The sequence below is a fragment of the Sapajus apella genome, unplaced genomic scaffold (assembly GCF_009761245.1).
Source record: "Sapajus apella isolate SASKATOON/1434 unplaced genomic scaffold, GSC_monkey_1.0 scaffold32, whole genome shotgun sequence".
NCBI classification, from domain to species: Eukaryota; Metazoa; Chordata; class Mammalia; order Primates; family Cebidae; genus Sapajus; species Sapajus apella.
Window position 1 is genome coordinate 10,659,541 of NW_022436972.1, and position 18,129 is coordinate 10,677,669.

At 37.7% G+C, this 18,129-nt stretch overlaps 1 protein-coding gene and 1 long non-coding RNA gene across 2 annotated transcripts in view; one reads left to right on the plus strand and one right to left on the minus strand.

Annotated features, from left to right (window-relative positions):
- LOC116562325 overlaps nt 1–18,129 on the plus strand; it is a 260,951-nt gene that overhangs the window by 37,320 nt on the left and 205,502 nt on the right. Inside the window, exon 2 of the long non-coding RNA XR_004273876.1 lies at nt 5,684–5,839. This is a non-coding gene — a long non-coding RNA (uncharacterized LOC116562325). The remainder of the gene's footprint in view (nt 1–5,683; nt 5,840–18,129) is intronic.
- Nucleotides 1,085–3,029, minus strand: CSNK1A1L (casein kinase 1 alpha 1 like). Its single transcript, XM_032294510.1, has one exon. It carries the CDS (start codon nt 3,007–3,009, stop codon nt 2,002–2,004), a length of 1,008 nt encoding a protein of 335 aa, XP_032150401.1. The 5' UTR covers nt 3,010–3,029; the 3' UTR covers nt 1,085–2,001.

An 18,129-nucleotide genomic window follows, 5' to 3' on the forward strand; every position in this document is an offset into this window, starting at 1 on the left:
TTACAAAGCTAACAGTAGTTTTAAATCTGCAGCTTCATTACAGACAAACTATGCCACAACCTTTTCAAATGGCAAGAATACAGAAATACTTCAGGATAAGTGTGTACTGAATAAAAGCATGAAAAATATCTTGCTAGAGGGAGGTCAGCTTGGAAAAGTTACTACCAAAGCTAAATATATTTTTTTATATAAACTATAGTCAAAAGTAGATTTATGAGACTGATTTCTGGCAAAAGAATCAAGGGCTTAATAGCTAAGAAATGAATACCTTAACTAACAAGGGTGGATAGAAAGAAACAAAGAAGCTTCCCACCCCCAAAATTTGTGCTTATTAAGAGTTCTTCAGTATTATAGTACTAATATATCCCTTAATGGCAGAGTGTGGTAATCATGGAATTAATTATTGCTAAAGTAGTTTTCAAATGAAAAAAAAAATAAAAAAATAAATTAAACCTGAAACAATCTGACCAAACGTGGCAATTTACAATTTCTAGGTTATTTTACAAAATGCCCACATTTGCACAATAGGCTCCTGGCAGCATTTTCAGATAAATGTTCTTTTAATTTATTCTGACATGCTATAAGTGAATAAATTACACCATTTAAAGAATTAAAAGGAAAATGAGTTTTCCTTCCTCTTGCATTAGAGAAAACGAAAAGAATGTGCAAAACGGTTGAGAGGAAGAGCACGCACACACAGATAGTTTAGAGAAGTAGATGGGGGTGAGGAAGGGTCAGTGGTCACACAACCTCACACAGTGTGCTCTCCAAGGGGAAAAGTCAACTGCTTATAGCCATTACACAAGTATTTTAAAGAATGCTTTGTAGTCAAACTCTTCAAAGCTTGCATTCTTATTTGAAATTAGCCCAGCTATTAGTCAGTGGAAGAAGTAAGAATACCAAGTTCTGGTGTTTGCAGTACTAGATATTGTACCACAAGTCATTAGAAAAAGAAAAAATGAAAGAATGCCTTTCTCCTTCATACAAAAAAAATTATTTTAAAATAAAAACATTGAAAAAAGTTATATCATGAAACAAAATTTACTTGCACAGGAATATCATGTAACAAATGGCTTGAAGTTGACTATCGAAAAATTGGGGAGATTTTTATTTCCTAGTAAGTCAGCAAGGCATTTTTTTGATTGTTGTTTAAAACAGTATCATTTCCTTACAGAAACAGTTTCTAGTTTTTAATGAACTTGTAAACATAAAAACTCCCATTTCAAAATATGAACAAAATCCCAGATCATATTGGTGTTTACAGTGATTACATTTATCTAACCAACATACATGCACGTTCAGTTGTAAGCTGTTAACTAAATTTCTGTGACAAATATGGTTGCTGTTGTTTTTTATTTTTTAAATACAGAGAACATGATAATGTGGAATTCTAAAGATAATCTGGTAGTTACTAAGTTTTTCTTACGTCTTCACAGGTAATCAGGCAGAATCTTTCCTATACTCAAAACTGGAATTTTTGGTTGTTACCAGATCATTTGGTTTGCAAACAAGAAGCCAGCCATTTTAAGAATGCTTTTTAAGTTAGCAATTTGCAAACCCCAGGGATGGAGAAACCCTAAGAATGCTCAATTGTAAGCATTTACAACTTTTGCAGCTGTGGCTGAAGACTGTTCTTCAGTGAGATCTGAGAGTAGTCTAGCTCAAAATAAAAGGTTTTAACAAAAAATTGGCATATGCACAACATCTTCACCAATTCATGTGTGCGCACCATTTAACTTTTCTACTTGAATAAATGCAACAGAAAACCAGACACCGTTTCACTACCTCAGTTAATATTCACAATTACAGCAGCTACACCTTGGGATACAGCATCACCAACACTCCCAAGAGTCAGTTTATATAGAAATAAAGTTTTTTACACCAAGTAAATGGTTGTCCACAGCCACTAGCTAGTGTACATATGAACTACAATTTCTAGAGTGGGAAGAATCAAACGCTGCTTGAATCATCTGCTCTGCTTCTTCCGTTCCTCATTCATGCTTAGTTATCTTTCACATTATTCTTTTTTTCCATTTGCTTGCCTGTCTGGGTTTGGGCCTGCTGACCCTGCCCACTGGAAGAGGCTGCCTGCTGTGCTGCTTTCTGCTTTAACATCGTCCAATCAAATGTGTAGTCATACTGGTGGTTCAGGGTCCTGAAAAGAATGCGGAAGAGCTGCTTCAGATACATGTAATCTGGGACTTCCTCAAAGCGCAGCCCACGACAGTAATTCAAGTACATGGCAAATTCCGCAGGAAATCCCTTACATAAAACTTCAACAGGGGTGGACATCTTCTTCTCACTAATCTTTTCATATTTTTGTTTCTTTGTCATAGCCTTTAGTCCTTGCCACGGCAGGTTGGTTCTATTAAAATACATGAAAACGTAGCCTAAGGATTCCATGTCATCTCGCCGGCTCTGCTCAATGCCAAGATGTGTGTTGATGCTGGCATATCGGACAGTGCCAATGAGGTGTTTATCTTCTCTGTACGGTATGTGTTGCCTGGTCCTGCTGTCTCTGTACTTTTTGGCCAAACCAAAATCAATAAGGAACAACTTATTACAGTGACGCCCAGTACCCATCAGAAAGTTATCTGGTTTAATGTCTCGGTGTAGAAAATTCTTCGTATGCACGTATTCAATTCTACTGATCATCTGGTCGGCTAACATAAGTACAGTTTTCATGGTGAACCTTCTGGAACAGAAATTAAAGAGGTCTTCGAGGCTGGGTCCCAGAAGATCCATGACTAGCACATTGCTGTCTTTTTCCTGACCATACCAGTGCATGTGGGGGATGCCAATCCCACCTTGAAGAATCGTGTAGAGTTTGCTCTCATACAGCAACTGGGGGTGCTTGGCCTTCTGAGATTCCAGCTTCACTGCCACTTCCTCGCCGTTGGTGGTGGTGATTCCCAGATAAACGTCTCCGAAGGAGCCAGACCCGATCTTCCTCACCAGTTTGTATTTCCCTCCCACAATGAGTTCGACCTTGGAGCCGCTGTTGTTCATCTTCCTGAGGGGCAAAGATGGAGGCTGGCCTCCCGGGCTCTCAGGCGCGCAAGGCTGACGGTGAGGGCGTCAGGAAACGGCCTGGAGTCAGCTTGGTGTCAGCCTGATCCCCGCAGCGCAGCCGGATTTCCACCAGGTGGCAGTTCGTGAGGGCTTCTCGCGATTGTCAGGTTTTGCCACCAGGCTTTCTGGGCGGCTGTCGCAGCGACGTCGCAGGCCGAGAAACGGGGCGCGGCGAGCTGGGGCTGCGAAACCGCCGCCACCGCTGCCAACGGCTGCAGGCCCGAGGGCCCGGTCACGCCGCGGGCGCCGCCATCTTGTTCCTCCGCCTGAACCAACCACAAGTCGAGAATTTTTGGAGAAGCTGTTATTGTCTGAGTCCTCTGTTAGGTGTTCCACTCATCTTATTCTGTTTCTCACGGACGTGGTCGTCTTGTAAGGTAGCTGTTATTTTCCCTGAGTTGTTGGGTAAGAAAGGCAGAGTCTCAGGTAAGGGGCCTAAGGTTGCAGGAGAGTATGGGCGAGCTGGAATTCAAAACTGCCTAGGCTTATGTAAGTCGAAGCTCAGCTTCCTTAAACTTAACCGTGTAGAAGTGGGAGGCTTTTATAACAAAGATTTCTTGTTTTCAGCCCCAATCATTGTCCCGCCTACTTCCCTAGCCATCGTCTCTCTCTGGTTTAATGCGAGTCGGGGTACCACCTTGGGCTTCTTCTCTGCGATCTCAGTGGTTGCTTCTTTGTTGAGTTTAGTTGAGTCACTTACTGCTCGTTAAATTGAAGTTTTTTTTTTTTTTTTTTAAAGCGATCCTTTTGAAGTTTTTTCATAGAATGCTTTGAGTTCAAATAGGATTCCACAGAGAAGTTCTGGCAAAACTGACTAAATGAAGGATTCAAGTAAAATTTAACCAAAATATGAAGAAGAAACAGATGCGGGCCGTTCTGAGCATTTTCTCAGAAGAAGTGGAACCAGCACTAGCAGAAAAAGTCTATCTTTTTTAGACTTTTTAATCTAAAAAAATCTGTTAATCCTAATGGGGCAGTAGCAACAAATTTGGGGGCCAATGGCAGAAGGGCAGGAGAGGGAGGTGCAGCTTTGAAAGTAGGTATTCCCACTTACTGTCTCACATAGTGCTGTTCCTAACTTTTCTGTAACAATCTATGGTGAGAGAAGGAACTGGTTTGAGACATAGATGAGCATAGAACATTATGAACTGCTTTAAAACATTTTAAAACTCCACTTAAGACAAATATGTGAGATGGGTAGCACAGTATATTACTTGGCTTTGCAGCAGGAACAACCCACAAAGCTTAGTGGCTTACAATGACAAAGTTTATTTATAATTTAGGTTTTATGTACGCTGTGGATGAGCTGCATCTCTGCTTCCCGTGTCCTCTTTGTTCTAGAATGTAGGCTGAAAGAGGAACCGTCTTAGGAGAATGCTGTTCTCATAATAAAAGGAGTGACAAATGTCACATTCCACGGGACAAAACGTGGCCGGGTCCAAAGACAGTGGAGTGAAAATACATACTCCTCCCGCAGGTGGATAGTAATACAATATACTGCTGACAAGTTTTATTATTATGATTGTACTTCTCATTTTATACACGTGGAAATCAAGGCATAAAGAGGTTAGATGCATTGCCCAAGACCACACTACAGACAAATGTCAGAGGACAACTTGAAACTGAAGTTTGACCCAAGGCAGTTGCTTTTTATATTGTATCAACTAGAATGGCATTTCTTTCATTTACTTATCCAACTTTGTTGAAATTTGCCTGGAGAACATTTTCCCTTCTGATGACCAAGAGCAAAATTTATGTTGTTAACCCAGTGCCCATTATGCTTCCTTCCCTTTCAGACTTCCAATCAGTGGCTTCAACATAAACCTTGAAATTCAAATGATCTCTATGTGAGAGAAGTCAGTAATCAAAAAAGTTACAGATAACCCATACTTTGACAAAAACTTGAAATTAAAAAAAAAAAAATCCCCTTTCAACACTGGAACTAGAATAGTTTAATTATAGTTTTTTAATTGTTTGCTAAGTCCTATACTTCTTTGTACTAGTTAAATAAAGGCACTGTCTGTAAAGAAAGTCAAGTGTAACTTATAATGGTGGCTGGGTGAACCTTCACTTACAGGGAAGTTGTGAGCATCTCTAAAATGGGGAGAATCAGTAACTGAAGTGGTGATATGACCCTGAACAGCTTCCAGTCCAGTCTCCCATGAATTCTCTTACCACAAGCCAGTGGGGCTGCTGACTGTTTCCTGAACACATACTCCCTGCGTTTTTTCATCTTTGGATCTTGGCTTATGGTGTTGTTTCCTCAGCCTGAAATGCTTCCAGCCTGCTTATCTTCCCCATCACCCAGATCTAATTCTAATAATCTTTCATGGCTTTTCCTTAAGTGTTGTTTGCTCCATGAAACCTTTCCCAATCTCTTCAACCAAATATAGGTACTCTTTGAACCCAAACAACACTTTGCTTAAACTCTTGCATCCCCTCCTACCCTTTTGTTAAAAATTTTTCCCTAAGAGATATGCAACAAATAGTTTTTAAAATATAGGGAAATTGAACTACTATGTTTGATAAAGTTTTCTGGATAGTGTGTGGGGTTGATGCATTATTTATTCATTTGTTCAACAAATAGTTATTGAATGCCTCCTATTTGCAGGGCTTGAGTGACTCACCAAAGGTGGCACAGATGTGGAATGATGGATTCAGAATGGAAATCCAGGATTGCCTGACTCCAAAGCCAGTATTTTTAAACCCTACGTAGATATCAACAGCCAGAGGCTACTGAATGCTGGATGGCTTCACTGTTGGGCAGGTATTAGTTCTCCTTCTTTCCCTTAATTATATAAAGTATTTTGCCAATGCATTTTAAAGCTATGATTTAGCCTTGGTTTCAAAATTGCCACTAAAATAATTTCTATTAATATAAGATGACCCCAGGAAAAGTAAAATAACATATTCTGGGCAGGATTGTACTGGGTAGTATTGTACTGTCTAACAGCCAATTCAGATTTTGTCGGTCCTGAACTTCATACATTTTTTGTGTGTGTGGCCCTCTTTAAGAGAAAGGACAAAAAAATGAAACAGGCATGAAAGATTTAACTTAGGAAAATAAATCATTACAATTTACTTGGTGTTAGAGGTTCAAGTCTCTTTTCTATCCCTTAAGCTATCTTGATGCAATTGACCAGAAATGCTTACATAGAAATGTTTCCACATTGCAATCTGACTTCTCCTTCCCACCTGAAATACTCCTGTCTGCTCCTAACACTTACTTAGAAGGTATCCTGCAAAATAGGCTTTATTCACTTCCGTATAAACCCACATCGGCTTTTGGCAATTAAGAAATGATATTCAAATGGCATTGGTTTTAGTCTCATATGAGTTTTGGGGTTAATTTTCTGGGCTTCTTGATATCTTTTCCTGGGAAACGGAGACACTTTAGTAGAATGGTCTTTTGAGACGCAAAATTTCTAAGTAAAAACAAATTTTTTTTGGCTATAGACTTGAGTGGGCAATTATTGTTATGGAAACCATTGGCATGAATACCATCTCCTTTTGGAACTATTAAATAGAATACAAGATAAATGAAAATATGTTCTTAAATAAATAATGCTGTCACTAAGGGATTTACTGAGGTTTATGTGGCTCAAACACTGTGTTCAGAATAACATTACCCAAAATCAGTCACTTCAATTTTTAAAAGATCCTGGAGATGACTAACTTTATAGAAGGATTGAAGTCATTTTTTCCTCAAAGCTTTCTGGAAGTATTGGCACTGCAAAGACAATGAGACACTATTGGAAATGACGCTATTTGGTGTAGTATCAAAAATCACAGCAGAGGGCGTCATTGTAATGTGCTGGATTTTCTTCATGAAAGAATATTTTCTCCATTGCTCTGCATCTTTCTGTTCGCTCATTTTGAAACTTGCAATATGTTTATTTGAAAAAAAAAGAAAACACTTTTAAACACCAATTTTGCTATATTGAGAATGTAGGGTGCAATTTCAGACTGAAAAATCATTACTTTTTTTTTTTTTTTTGGTTCCCGTGAAGTTATTGCAATTTTGGTAGCTTTCTAGACTTCCTTCCAAAGCAGTGAGGAGTTGTAAAACCTCTTTTGCCTTTTCTTGCAGGTTGTCACTTTATTAAGACCATCCAAATTGTTGGCCGATCATTATGTGAACACATTCATTTAAATTATGTTATTCATTCAAAAATCAGAAAATTACATGGAAGCAGTTCATAACATACTATCACACTTATTGCATCTTCTAGTTCCTTTCAGCTAATTGTGCTTAAGTTCTAACAGCTACCTACTCTAATACAAAGAGAAAGCTGTAAGTTGTAATTATGTCATGTTCAAAATGAATGAGATTGGGTATAGATGATCCATTAATTTAGGTTGCTTTAATTATGTTATGGGTTGATCTTGTGATTACTTGGACTGTGATCAGGGTGAACAATGGATTGGAAAATAAAAGGATTGGCTGAACTACAGTTTAGTGCACCCTGAATGTGCACACACAGGCTTGCACTTAATCCCGGTGAAGTTCCTTTTTGACAATTTTGTCTAAAGAGAGCATCTCCAGCAGAGTACAGATATTTTTTATAACTCTGGATTCTGCAGTCAAATATATTTATTTTTCAAGTCTCAACCTGGTTCCTTATAATTATGTTCACAGAGATATTTAATTTTATCCAATCATCATACATTCCTCCTAATAACATGTGTCTAGAATCCTGCTTTTTTAAAAACAATAGTACTAATGGTCTGTTAGAAAAGACACGTTTTTGAGATATAGGAGTTTTTAAATTATGAATTATTGTTTAGTACCAACTTTTGGAATCCTTACATTTTAAGGAACTTGAATAATTTAAACATTAGATAATGTAACACCTCATAAAAACACTATATAGACAAGGGCCAATATTGCATTGAGATTGGATGAACATTTTATTTGACACATAATTGTTGTCTACAAAACCAAACACTAATAATAATGGCTACCAGTTCGACGATTTAGAACATGTCTTACTATTTACCTTTGTGTTAAAACATTGTATGTTTTCATTTTTTTCTGATAAAATATTATACAATAATAAAACTTGACAATATTGTCAAAAACAACCATTTCAGGGCTCTTGAAATTCACCAAAGGCATACAACAAATTGAGAAGCAATTATTCACAGAAAAAATGCTGAATGTAGGTTAATAGGAGCAGGGGAGTCTATGGCATTGTTTTCTGGGACTTCTCCCATCCCTGTCCCCTGTACCCCACTCCCATCTCTGTCCCCTGTACCCCACCTCATAAACTTCTCAATAGATCCATCTTGGATCTATTGAGAAGTTTATGAGGGCACTGCTGAACATGAAAACCAGCAGCTTCCCTGCCAAAGGGGGGTCATTTGATTTAGAGCACAGTGTGGAAAAACCTTACATCCACTGGTGTTGTCAGTAGAAATAGCAACCTTTGTGGCAAATGAAAGGAAAAGACTAGCTGTTTGGATAGTGTGAAGTTATAGTCCTGGTCGTGGCAAACAATGGACTGGTAGACAAGCCTGAAATTTAACAGGGAGATCTAGGAAATGAGATAGCCATGGAGGGCCTTGCTAAAGTTCTCCATGTATCCCTGCAGGGAAAACTGTGAGAGAATCCAGATAACTTACATATCTCTGGCTAAGCGTGAGACAGGCCACAGAGGAGGTGCCAGCAGAAGGCCTGATAAGAAAAGCCAAAGCAGACTTGACAACTGATTGATTAAGTCAATGGCAAACTTTCTTTGGATTATTTAGTGTTAAAAGACTATGCTAGGATTTTGCAATTTCTTTTATTTTTGTAAATTCTTCATAAATTCTAAATTCTAATTTAATAAATATATTCTAACTTAGAAGATATTCTAATAAATGTATTCTGATATGAAGGAATATATGTATTATGTATATTTGTATACATATATTCCTTCACAATAATTAGGAATAATTTAGGAATACCCTAGAATGGGGAAATGTTTTTTAATTTCTGAATTGTGACTCTCTGCACTTGTTCCCCATCTGTAGATTAGAACTCTTTATTGGCTTCACTGCTTCTTTTAATTTTAGAGGAATTATATCTATGAGAACCTTGCAATATTAATAGTAGCTTATATTTATTGAACACCTATTATGAGCCAGACATTGCGCTGTGACTTTACACACATTTTATGCCACTTGATTCTCATAACGGCTTTATGGTGATGTTATTCCCTTTCTGGGTGGGGAAATTGGAGCTTAAGCAAAATAACATTTCCAAGGTTATAACAGCTAAGAAGTAAAGTATGTGGAATGCAGCTTGGCAGTCTGATTTCTGAACTCCAATCCTTAAATACTATGCTATGTTTTCCGATGATGGTGTTATAGAATACAGAATATTTTTCTATGACTATAATAACAGTTTGATAGCAAAGCAATCAAGTTATGTTATGTAGAGTTGCTGTTACATTAAGCAGATTTTACTGAGGAGTTTTTTAAAGAAAACCTTTATATCAAAGAGAATTTCAAACAGATACAGAAGTAGATAATAATTTTAATGATTCTTCATGTACCCATCACACAGCTTTGAATACTTTTTATAAGTGCTAAAATTACTGCTTGCAATGCTGAATTTTACTGCAAAAAAGGAAATATTATAGAACAGTTTTGTAGCTTGAACATCAGTAACTATTAATTTTGCAACTAAACTGTTCAATAATGGATTTTACTAACTCATTACTTTGTGAATATTTCCTTTTAAAATAGACACCCTACCCCCAGATGTGGTGGCTCTTGCCCGTAATCCTAGCACTTTGAGAGGCTGAGGTGGGAGGATCGCTTGAGCTCAAGTTTCAGACTACAGTGAGCTATGATGGCACCAACCCACTGAGTCTGGGCAATAGAGTGAGACACTATTTCTACAAAAATAAATAAATTAATTAAAAAATAAGTAAATGAAATAAGTTAGACACACTTATAATATGTTTTTAAAAGTAGCTCTGTGCAAACAGCATGAGGAGTACGAGGAGCAGAGGATTGCAAATATTCTGTGATTATTTTGGCATAATGGAACAAATGACTGGAACATAGCAGGGTAGACCTGTGGAGTTTGGTTTACTCATTCTCTGTTTCTGTGTTGTCTGTGGACCAAGATGCTGTCTGTGGACCTCTATGGGTCTCCCAGCCTCAGTCATGTGACCTCTGGGCTAGTCTTTTTCTTTTAAAGACTTTTTTTTTTTTTTAGAAGTTTTAGGTTGACAACAAAATTCAGCAGAGAGTAGAGTTCCATATTCTTTCTACCCCCTGCCATCCATGCATAGCCACCCTCACCATCAACATTTGGCACCAGAGTGGGGTGTTTATTACAATTGATGAACCATTGATACCTCATTATCAGCAAAAGTCCATAATTTACATAAGGGTTCACTCTTGGTGTTTGTTGTACATTCTGTAGGTTTGGACAAATGTATAACAATGTGTACTCACCATTAAGTTATCATAAAGAGTCATTTCACTGTCTTCATAATCTGGCCTGGTCTTTTATTCATACATTTTCTCTTTTATAAGCATGAGTATTGTTCTTTCCTGTATTTGTAATAATCATGTTATGGTTTTCGGTGACTTGTTGGAGAAACTGAGAACTGGTTCTCTGAATCTTATCTGCAATTACTTGGCACAATAGTATTCAGCAGAGCTATGGTAGTTTGCAGAACTGGAAGGACATAGTAATATGATCATATTTTGTTCTTTTAGACCACGTACAAAAATATTTTGTTATACAGAGCCTTCAACTTCGTTATTTGAAACTTTAGATCCCTTGAATGGGATATAATATTTTATGCCCTGTGTTTCTGTAATAGTCTTTATTCTCTATGTCGAATATATTTCCAATAACTGGCTCCTGACAGAAACTGTTCTGTTTTTCTGCTTCTTCTTTGGCCTCTAGAATCCTAGAAACTGCATTTTGATTATTCCTGTAACTTGTGGCCCTGTAAAATAACTAATTGTCTTTTGCTTTTCAAGAAAACTCAAAAGTCTGTCAATTAGAGGTATTTCCTTTGACTCCTTAAATCTTGAGTGGGCAAGAGCACTGGTCAGAGTAGGATTCCCGGCAATATCCCCTGTCTACACTATAGCCCACGTTGCCATATACACAGTAGAGTTGTAAAGATCCCATATATTCTGTTCAGCTAGAGTTCTTGCTGCTGAACTTGGTGGATTTTACTCAGTTTTAACATAATCTGCAGATTGCATAGCACAATCTACAATTTTGTACTACGTTTTGTGGAACGTTCAGATGACTAAATGTTTTTCTTTTTGAAGGACTCAGAAAAGACAGTGTGGAGCTGTTAAAGAGCTCAGATGCTAGAGAAAGCCAAACACTAGCTCTGTCACTTACAAGCCAAGTGATGGTAGGAAAAGTGAGCTTCAATTTTTTTCATTTGCGTAAAGGACATATTTATAGCAAACTCAAAACTGAAGCTAGGGTTCATTGAAATAATATATGCAAAGCCCTTCACTTGATTTGGTGCATACTAAACTCTCATTGTTACCTGGAAGACGAAAAGCGGTAACAAGGTACACTTGGATTTTATAACTACAAAGTCTCTTCCCTTCTGGGATCCCCCAAGGGAATTCCATAAAATGAAGTATGAAATAGTCTTTGATGGAAAGGCTCATGTGTTCTGGTTAGAGTCTATGAAAACTTCTGGATACATGTTGCTCTTGTAAGGTTAATTTGGTTTATACTATTGTGTCGAAGGACATAGTTGGGAGCCAGGGGAAGATGCTTTTGTCTCTCTACAGAGTATAGTTCAGTCTTCCACCTATTCTGATAATCTAATGCAACTCCGAAGATGATAGCAGAGCACTTGTCTAGCCTTTGTTTAAGTTTTTCTACCACAAAATCTCAAGTTCCAGCAACCTGAAGGGCTAGTCTTTCCTTTGTCTGGTTTGGTGGTTGCTTGAGTAGATTCTACCTGTTAACATTTTATTTCAGAAATATTTTGTACAAAGCTTCCTTCATCTGCTATTGTAATGTTCTTGTTAACATGCGAAAGTTTGCTAAGGGATCTCTGGCTTTGGTCCTAGCAGTCTGGAGGCAAAGAAATGTGTACTACCGGGTGTATATCATAGAACATTTCCATACAACTGAGCAGAAAAGCAGACTCTCATGTAGAATCAAATGAAATAATAAAGAAATCCTGTAAATCTCAAAGATCCCATCAGAATTCTTGGATGGAATTTCTTAGATCTGGCAAATAGAAATACAGCTGCATTTTCAATGATTTTAAAAAAATTCATTAAAAAATACTGGCAATAGCAAAGCAAATTAAAAGTTTAATATCATTTTTGGTTATATAGTATTTTTTATAAAAACCTGTAGTTCTTTCACATAATTGATATGGTGAAAGAAATCTTGGTTATAGAGTGAAATGTGAGAAGAGTTTGGTTGAAGTATTAGATCCTTTATTTAATAAATATGTAATCTTTAACCAAATAATGTTCTGAGCCTCTGTTTTCTCCTCTGTAAAATGGGGCTAATACTTCACCTACTTCATTTAGTTTTGGGGAGGCTTGAATGAGATGATATGTATAACCTATAAAGTACTCTGTAAATAAAACATTAATTATATAATTTCCAGTATTCAAAACCAAATGATAAAATCTTACATTGAAAGGAACATTAGAACATTAGAAGACATCCAATATATGCGTCTTTTCTGTGACATTCAAAATAACAGTCCTATCTCTGTTTGGTCGTTTCCAACAATGGGCTCAGACTATTTAGGATGCAAGCATTCCACTTGCCATTGGGAAACTTTCTTAAGTTGGGGTCTTCAGGAAGCAGACTTAGGAAAATTAGGGTTAGGGTGCAGGACATTTATTAGGGAGTACCCTTGGCATTGCCCCTGAGGAAGGGAGAGTAGGAGATACTGTAAGGCAGAGGACAAAAGCTTCAGCTGAACCCATGATGAACTTGGGGCTTCAGTGGCCCCTCAGTGTTATCATGAGTCGGGCTGCAGGGCAAGGCCTTTATACCTCCATCATGACCAGTCATTGCAGGCTAGCTTCTCCAAAAGGAGGTGCCATCTTGGCAAGGTAATAATTCTCCTCAGCTGAGGCCATCCCCAAGGAAGATTAAAAACCTGCCTCAGCCTCCTGAGTAGCTGGGATTACTGGCACCCACCACCACGCCCAGCTAATTTTTTGCATTTATTTATTTATTTATTTTATAGAGACGGTATTTCACCATGTTGGCCAGGCTGGTCTCAAACTCCTGACCTCAGGCTATCCACCCACCTAGGCCTCCCAAAGTGCTGGGATTACAGGCTTGAGCCACTGCACCCAGCCAGCAGTAAAAAATTCTTCAGAGAAGTAAAACCCGTGGGAGATGGAGCTCACTGACTTTAGGGAGAGTGGTTTTGGTGCAGTAGAGGGGATGGAAACCAGATTGGAGTGGGTTGGGGAGGGAATGAGGGGTGGGAAAATGAAGATGATGGTTTCCAGCTTCATCCATGTGTCTGCAAAGGACATGAACTCATCCTTTTTTATGGCTGCATGGTATTCCGTGGTGTATGTGTTCCACATTTTCTTTATCCAGTCTATCATTGATGGGCACTTGGGTTGGTTCTAAGTCTTCACTATTGTGAACAGTGCTGCAATAAACATACATGTGCAGGTGTCTTCATAGTACAATGATTTATAATCCTTTGGGTATATACCCAGTAATGGGTTGCTGGGTCAAATGGTATTTCTGTTTCTAGATCCTTGAGGAATTGCCACACTGTCTTTAACAATGGTTGAACTAATTCACACTCACACCAATAGTGTAAAAGCATTTCTATTTCTCCATATCCTCACCAGCATCTGTTCTTTCCTGACTTTTTAATGATCACCATTCTAACTGGCGTGAGATGGTATCTCATTGTGGTTTTGATTTGCATTTCTGTAACGACCTGTGATGATGAGCTTTTTTTCATATGTTTGTTGGCCACATAAATGTCGTCTTTTGAGAAGTATTCATATCCTTCACCTACTTTGGAAGTTCTGGCCAGGGCAATCAGGCAAGAGAAAGAAATAAAGGGCATTCAAATAGGAAGAGAGGAAGTCAAATTGTCTTTGTTTGCATATGACATAATTGTATATTTAGAAAACCTCACCATCGCAGCCCAAAGTCTCCTTAAGCTGATAAGCAACTTCAGCAAACTCTCAGGATACAAAATCAATGTGCAAAAATTACAAGCATTCCTATACACCAATAATAGACAAACAGAGAGCCAAATCATGAGTGAATTCTCATTCACAATTGCTACAAAGAGAATAAAATACCTAGGAATACCCCTCTCACTTTAAAGTAGTTTGAACTATTTCTGAAACGTTAGAGAAGTGAAAATTCAAAGATGTTAGTGCTTTGTTGAAAACAACCATGACCAAAGTACTTGGGTAGTAGAAAACTTAGATTGTACAGCTCAAATTGAAATGGGTAACCAAATAAAAGATTAAAAGTTTTCTACTTGAATTATTTAGTCCAACACTTCATCACCTTATTTTGATTTTAATGAAGAAAATCTCGTATGGCGTGCTATTTGTTATCTGAAAAGTAAAGTCTTAAGTCTGACTTATTATTCAGATAAACAGGGTCTTTGACAAAAACGAAATGAAGCATTTTTGCATGATTCTAGTGCAAACATAGATTATGTGACACGAATACACCATTCAAAAATTTTTTCCTATATATGGGATAGGAAAACATGGATTTCCTTCCTGGAAACATTTCACAGATTCTTTTGTTGAACACCTATGCCATGGATCACTCTGACTCTAGCCCCCTTCAGCTGAAGGAAAGCAACAGTTCTCCTAAGTGTTCCTATTGCCCCCAGGGAGTGCTTCCCAGGAGCTCAGCATTTCATGGCTTTGTGCCACGCCTCTGGGTGCTTTGTTCTATCCTTGGCATGGCTTGGTAGCTTCTGGGGCTGCTGCCCAAACCCTACTGGCCTGCTGATAATTTATCTCACTCTTGGAAGAATGTGCTCCAGAGTTAAATTTTTTCTACAGCCCAGTTCCCTCAGGGTATGATGATTTAGGGTGGAGAGGGGGAAGACAGTAAAAGTCTCTCTCTTCTTTTGTGTTATTTCTTTTAGGGGTCTGGGTCTTAAATGATCTAAGGTCCCCTTGCGTTCTAAGAGAAGCAGCTTTTTCTTATTGCTTATGTTTTTTTTTTTTTTTCCCTTAGAGTCAGCTGTATCTGTTTAGGGGCTAGATCAGAGTTTTTGCTCTGTCTCTGATATGCTTATATATCAGACTTTCCTTTTTAAATAGTAAATAAATATTATGCCCAGTAATATTTTCTAAGCTAAAAGCAAAATGAGGACATGAAATGTTAGACTAAATAATTCAAGTAGAAAAATTTTCATTTTCTATTTAGTGTGTGTGTGTGTGTGTGTGTGTGTGTGTGTGTGTGTGTGTGTGTGTGTGTTGTGTGAGATGGAATCTCATATCACCCAGGCTGGTCTTCAATTCTTGGGCTCAAGTGATCCTCCTGCCTCAGCCTCCTAACTAGCTGGGACTATCAGCATGTACCACTCTTTCCAGCCATCCCTGTATTTGTCTTCAATCAGAAGGATTATCAGGAACACCTCCAGAATTTTAAAATATGAATTTTCAGATTCACTCACCGAATCCCTATTTTCATAAGTTTGTTCCAAACATCTGCATTTTTACAAGTTCCAAAGAGGGTTGTAGCATATACCCTTAGTTGAAAACATTGCCCTATGTATTCATACCTTTGTTCTCCCACTCTCCAGAATAAAGACAGGTAACACCCTCTCTTTAGATGGCTTTTTTTGTTTGTGAGGAGAAAACATTCAAAATTTATTCTCCAACAAACAGACAGCATTGGCAGGTACAACTACAGGGTTTTCTCCATAGATCATATATTCATTAGGCAATATTAGCTTAACATTGAGAAAGTCAATGGTATGTTCTCTGTATGTATAAACAGTACTTCATATATAAACTTCATGTATAAACAGGTGCTATTATTATGTTCACTTACAATTCCAGAAGGAAAGGCATCAATTGGAAAAATTTTTTTTGGATCCTAAAATCAGATACAATAACAGAGACAAAACTTTGTCTAAAAGCCTTGATCTACATTTCAATAGGGCCTTCCACAAAGAGGGAAAAGAGTTCTCTGCCCAGAAATTGGGGTCTTTCTCCTTCCTCATTAAACCATCGGTACAACATTTCATTGTTTGCTCAACATTATTAAATGTACAAAAGAGGATTAAAAAAAGCAATTACAAAAATATCTTGAATATCCAGCTATTCTCACCAATATGTGAATTCTTAGATTTACAAGAGGGCCTGGGAATACTTCGGTGGTCTTCGAATAGGAAAATAAGACACTCTGGCTACAAAAATAAAAAGTATATCCCCCTCTGGCTGGAATGCATATGCCCCAGTATTTCCTGGTAGGTTCCATACTGATTATTAAATGTGTTTCTTTGCTCAGCTCTTCTCACTTCTTTATCTCTTCTGGTCAACAGGACCTTTTTAATGTTAGGTCCCAGGGATAGATCTGAATGACAGCTATAGCCATTAACTGAGAACTCTTACATTTCTTATTATCTGTCTATGCATCTACTTATCCATCTATCCATTGATCTATTTTAATTTATTCATCCATTTATGACATATTTGTTTATACTTATTGAGTACTTGCTGTCTGCTGGATACTGACGATACAAAGGTGAGCATGGCAAACCTGGTCCTTGACTTCAAGGAGGAGGAATCATTAATGTTTGCACAAATAGGTAATATAAACTGTGATAAAGACCACAAAGGTCAATGTGAGATTGTTTGATGAGAGCTTCAGATCTGGGCTGGTGAAGTCATGAAAATTTTGCTGAGGAAATAACCTGGCGCTAAAACCTGAAGGGTGAATAGATGTGCCAGGGTATTGGAGGTAGGCATGTATTTTGAATAATTTCCTTAAGTAGACTATCAGAAGTGAAATTTATGGGTCAAAGGATATGACTTTTAAAAATCATTTAAACTTTTTACTTATAATTGTTTCCTTTCAATTTTAAATTTATTTAAAACTATTTTTATGTAATTCAAACTTAAGAGGAGTTTCAAATATAGTATACCTTTTTTTTTTGCCTTGAACGATTTACAGGTTTTCACTATGATGCCCCAGAACCCCAAAATACTTTGTGTGAATAGCTTTCAAACAAGGACATTCTCTTACATAAGCACAATATGATAATAAAATTCTGGGAATTAGCATTGAATTATTCGTACTTTCTACTCCTTAGACCTCGTTTGAGTCTTGCCAGTTTTCCCAAGTGAGGTCTTTTGTAAAAAAAAGCTCCAGTTCAGAATCAGGTGTTGCATCTTGTTGTCAGTCTTGAGTTGGCTTCAGTCTTGAACATTTCCTCAGTCTTTTTTTGACTTCGATGATTTTGACCTTTGAAGATCACTGTCTGGTTATTTTGTAGAATGTTCTTGCAGTTGAATTTCCTGATATTTCTTCATAATTACGTTCAGGTGATGCATCTTTGGCAGGAATACCACAGAAATGTGTTCTCACTGCATTCTGTTAGGTGGCACAAGGTTTCAATTTGTCCTATTACTGATGATGCTGAAGTTGTTCACCTGATTAAAGTGGTGTCTACAGAATTCTCTTCTAAAAAGTTACTTTTTTCTTTTGAAATTAATAAATATTTCGAAGCTGAAAATATCCCATTCTTTATAAAACTTTCAGTTTATTCTTTTTGATATTTATGACAGATTGGATTTCTTGTTTTCCTCTTTTATGCAGTGGGTTATAATCCATGACTATCATTATTTAACTTGATGATCAAATTATCTCATATTTGGCTGGCTTCTGTGTCCCATTGCTACCATGGCTGCCCCATCCCATTGAGGATGCCCTCCTCAGCCATTGTGGGGCACCAACACCCTGAGCTGAGCTGCTACTCAACATGGATGCCCTCTTTTCCCTGCTCAGGATCTAATATCCTTTACCAGCCGTCCACACCTCCTGTTTGTGGAGGAGCTATGGAGGAGGTGTGGACAGCCACC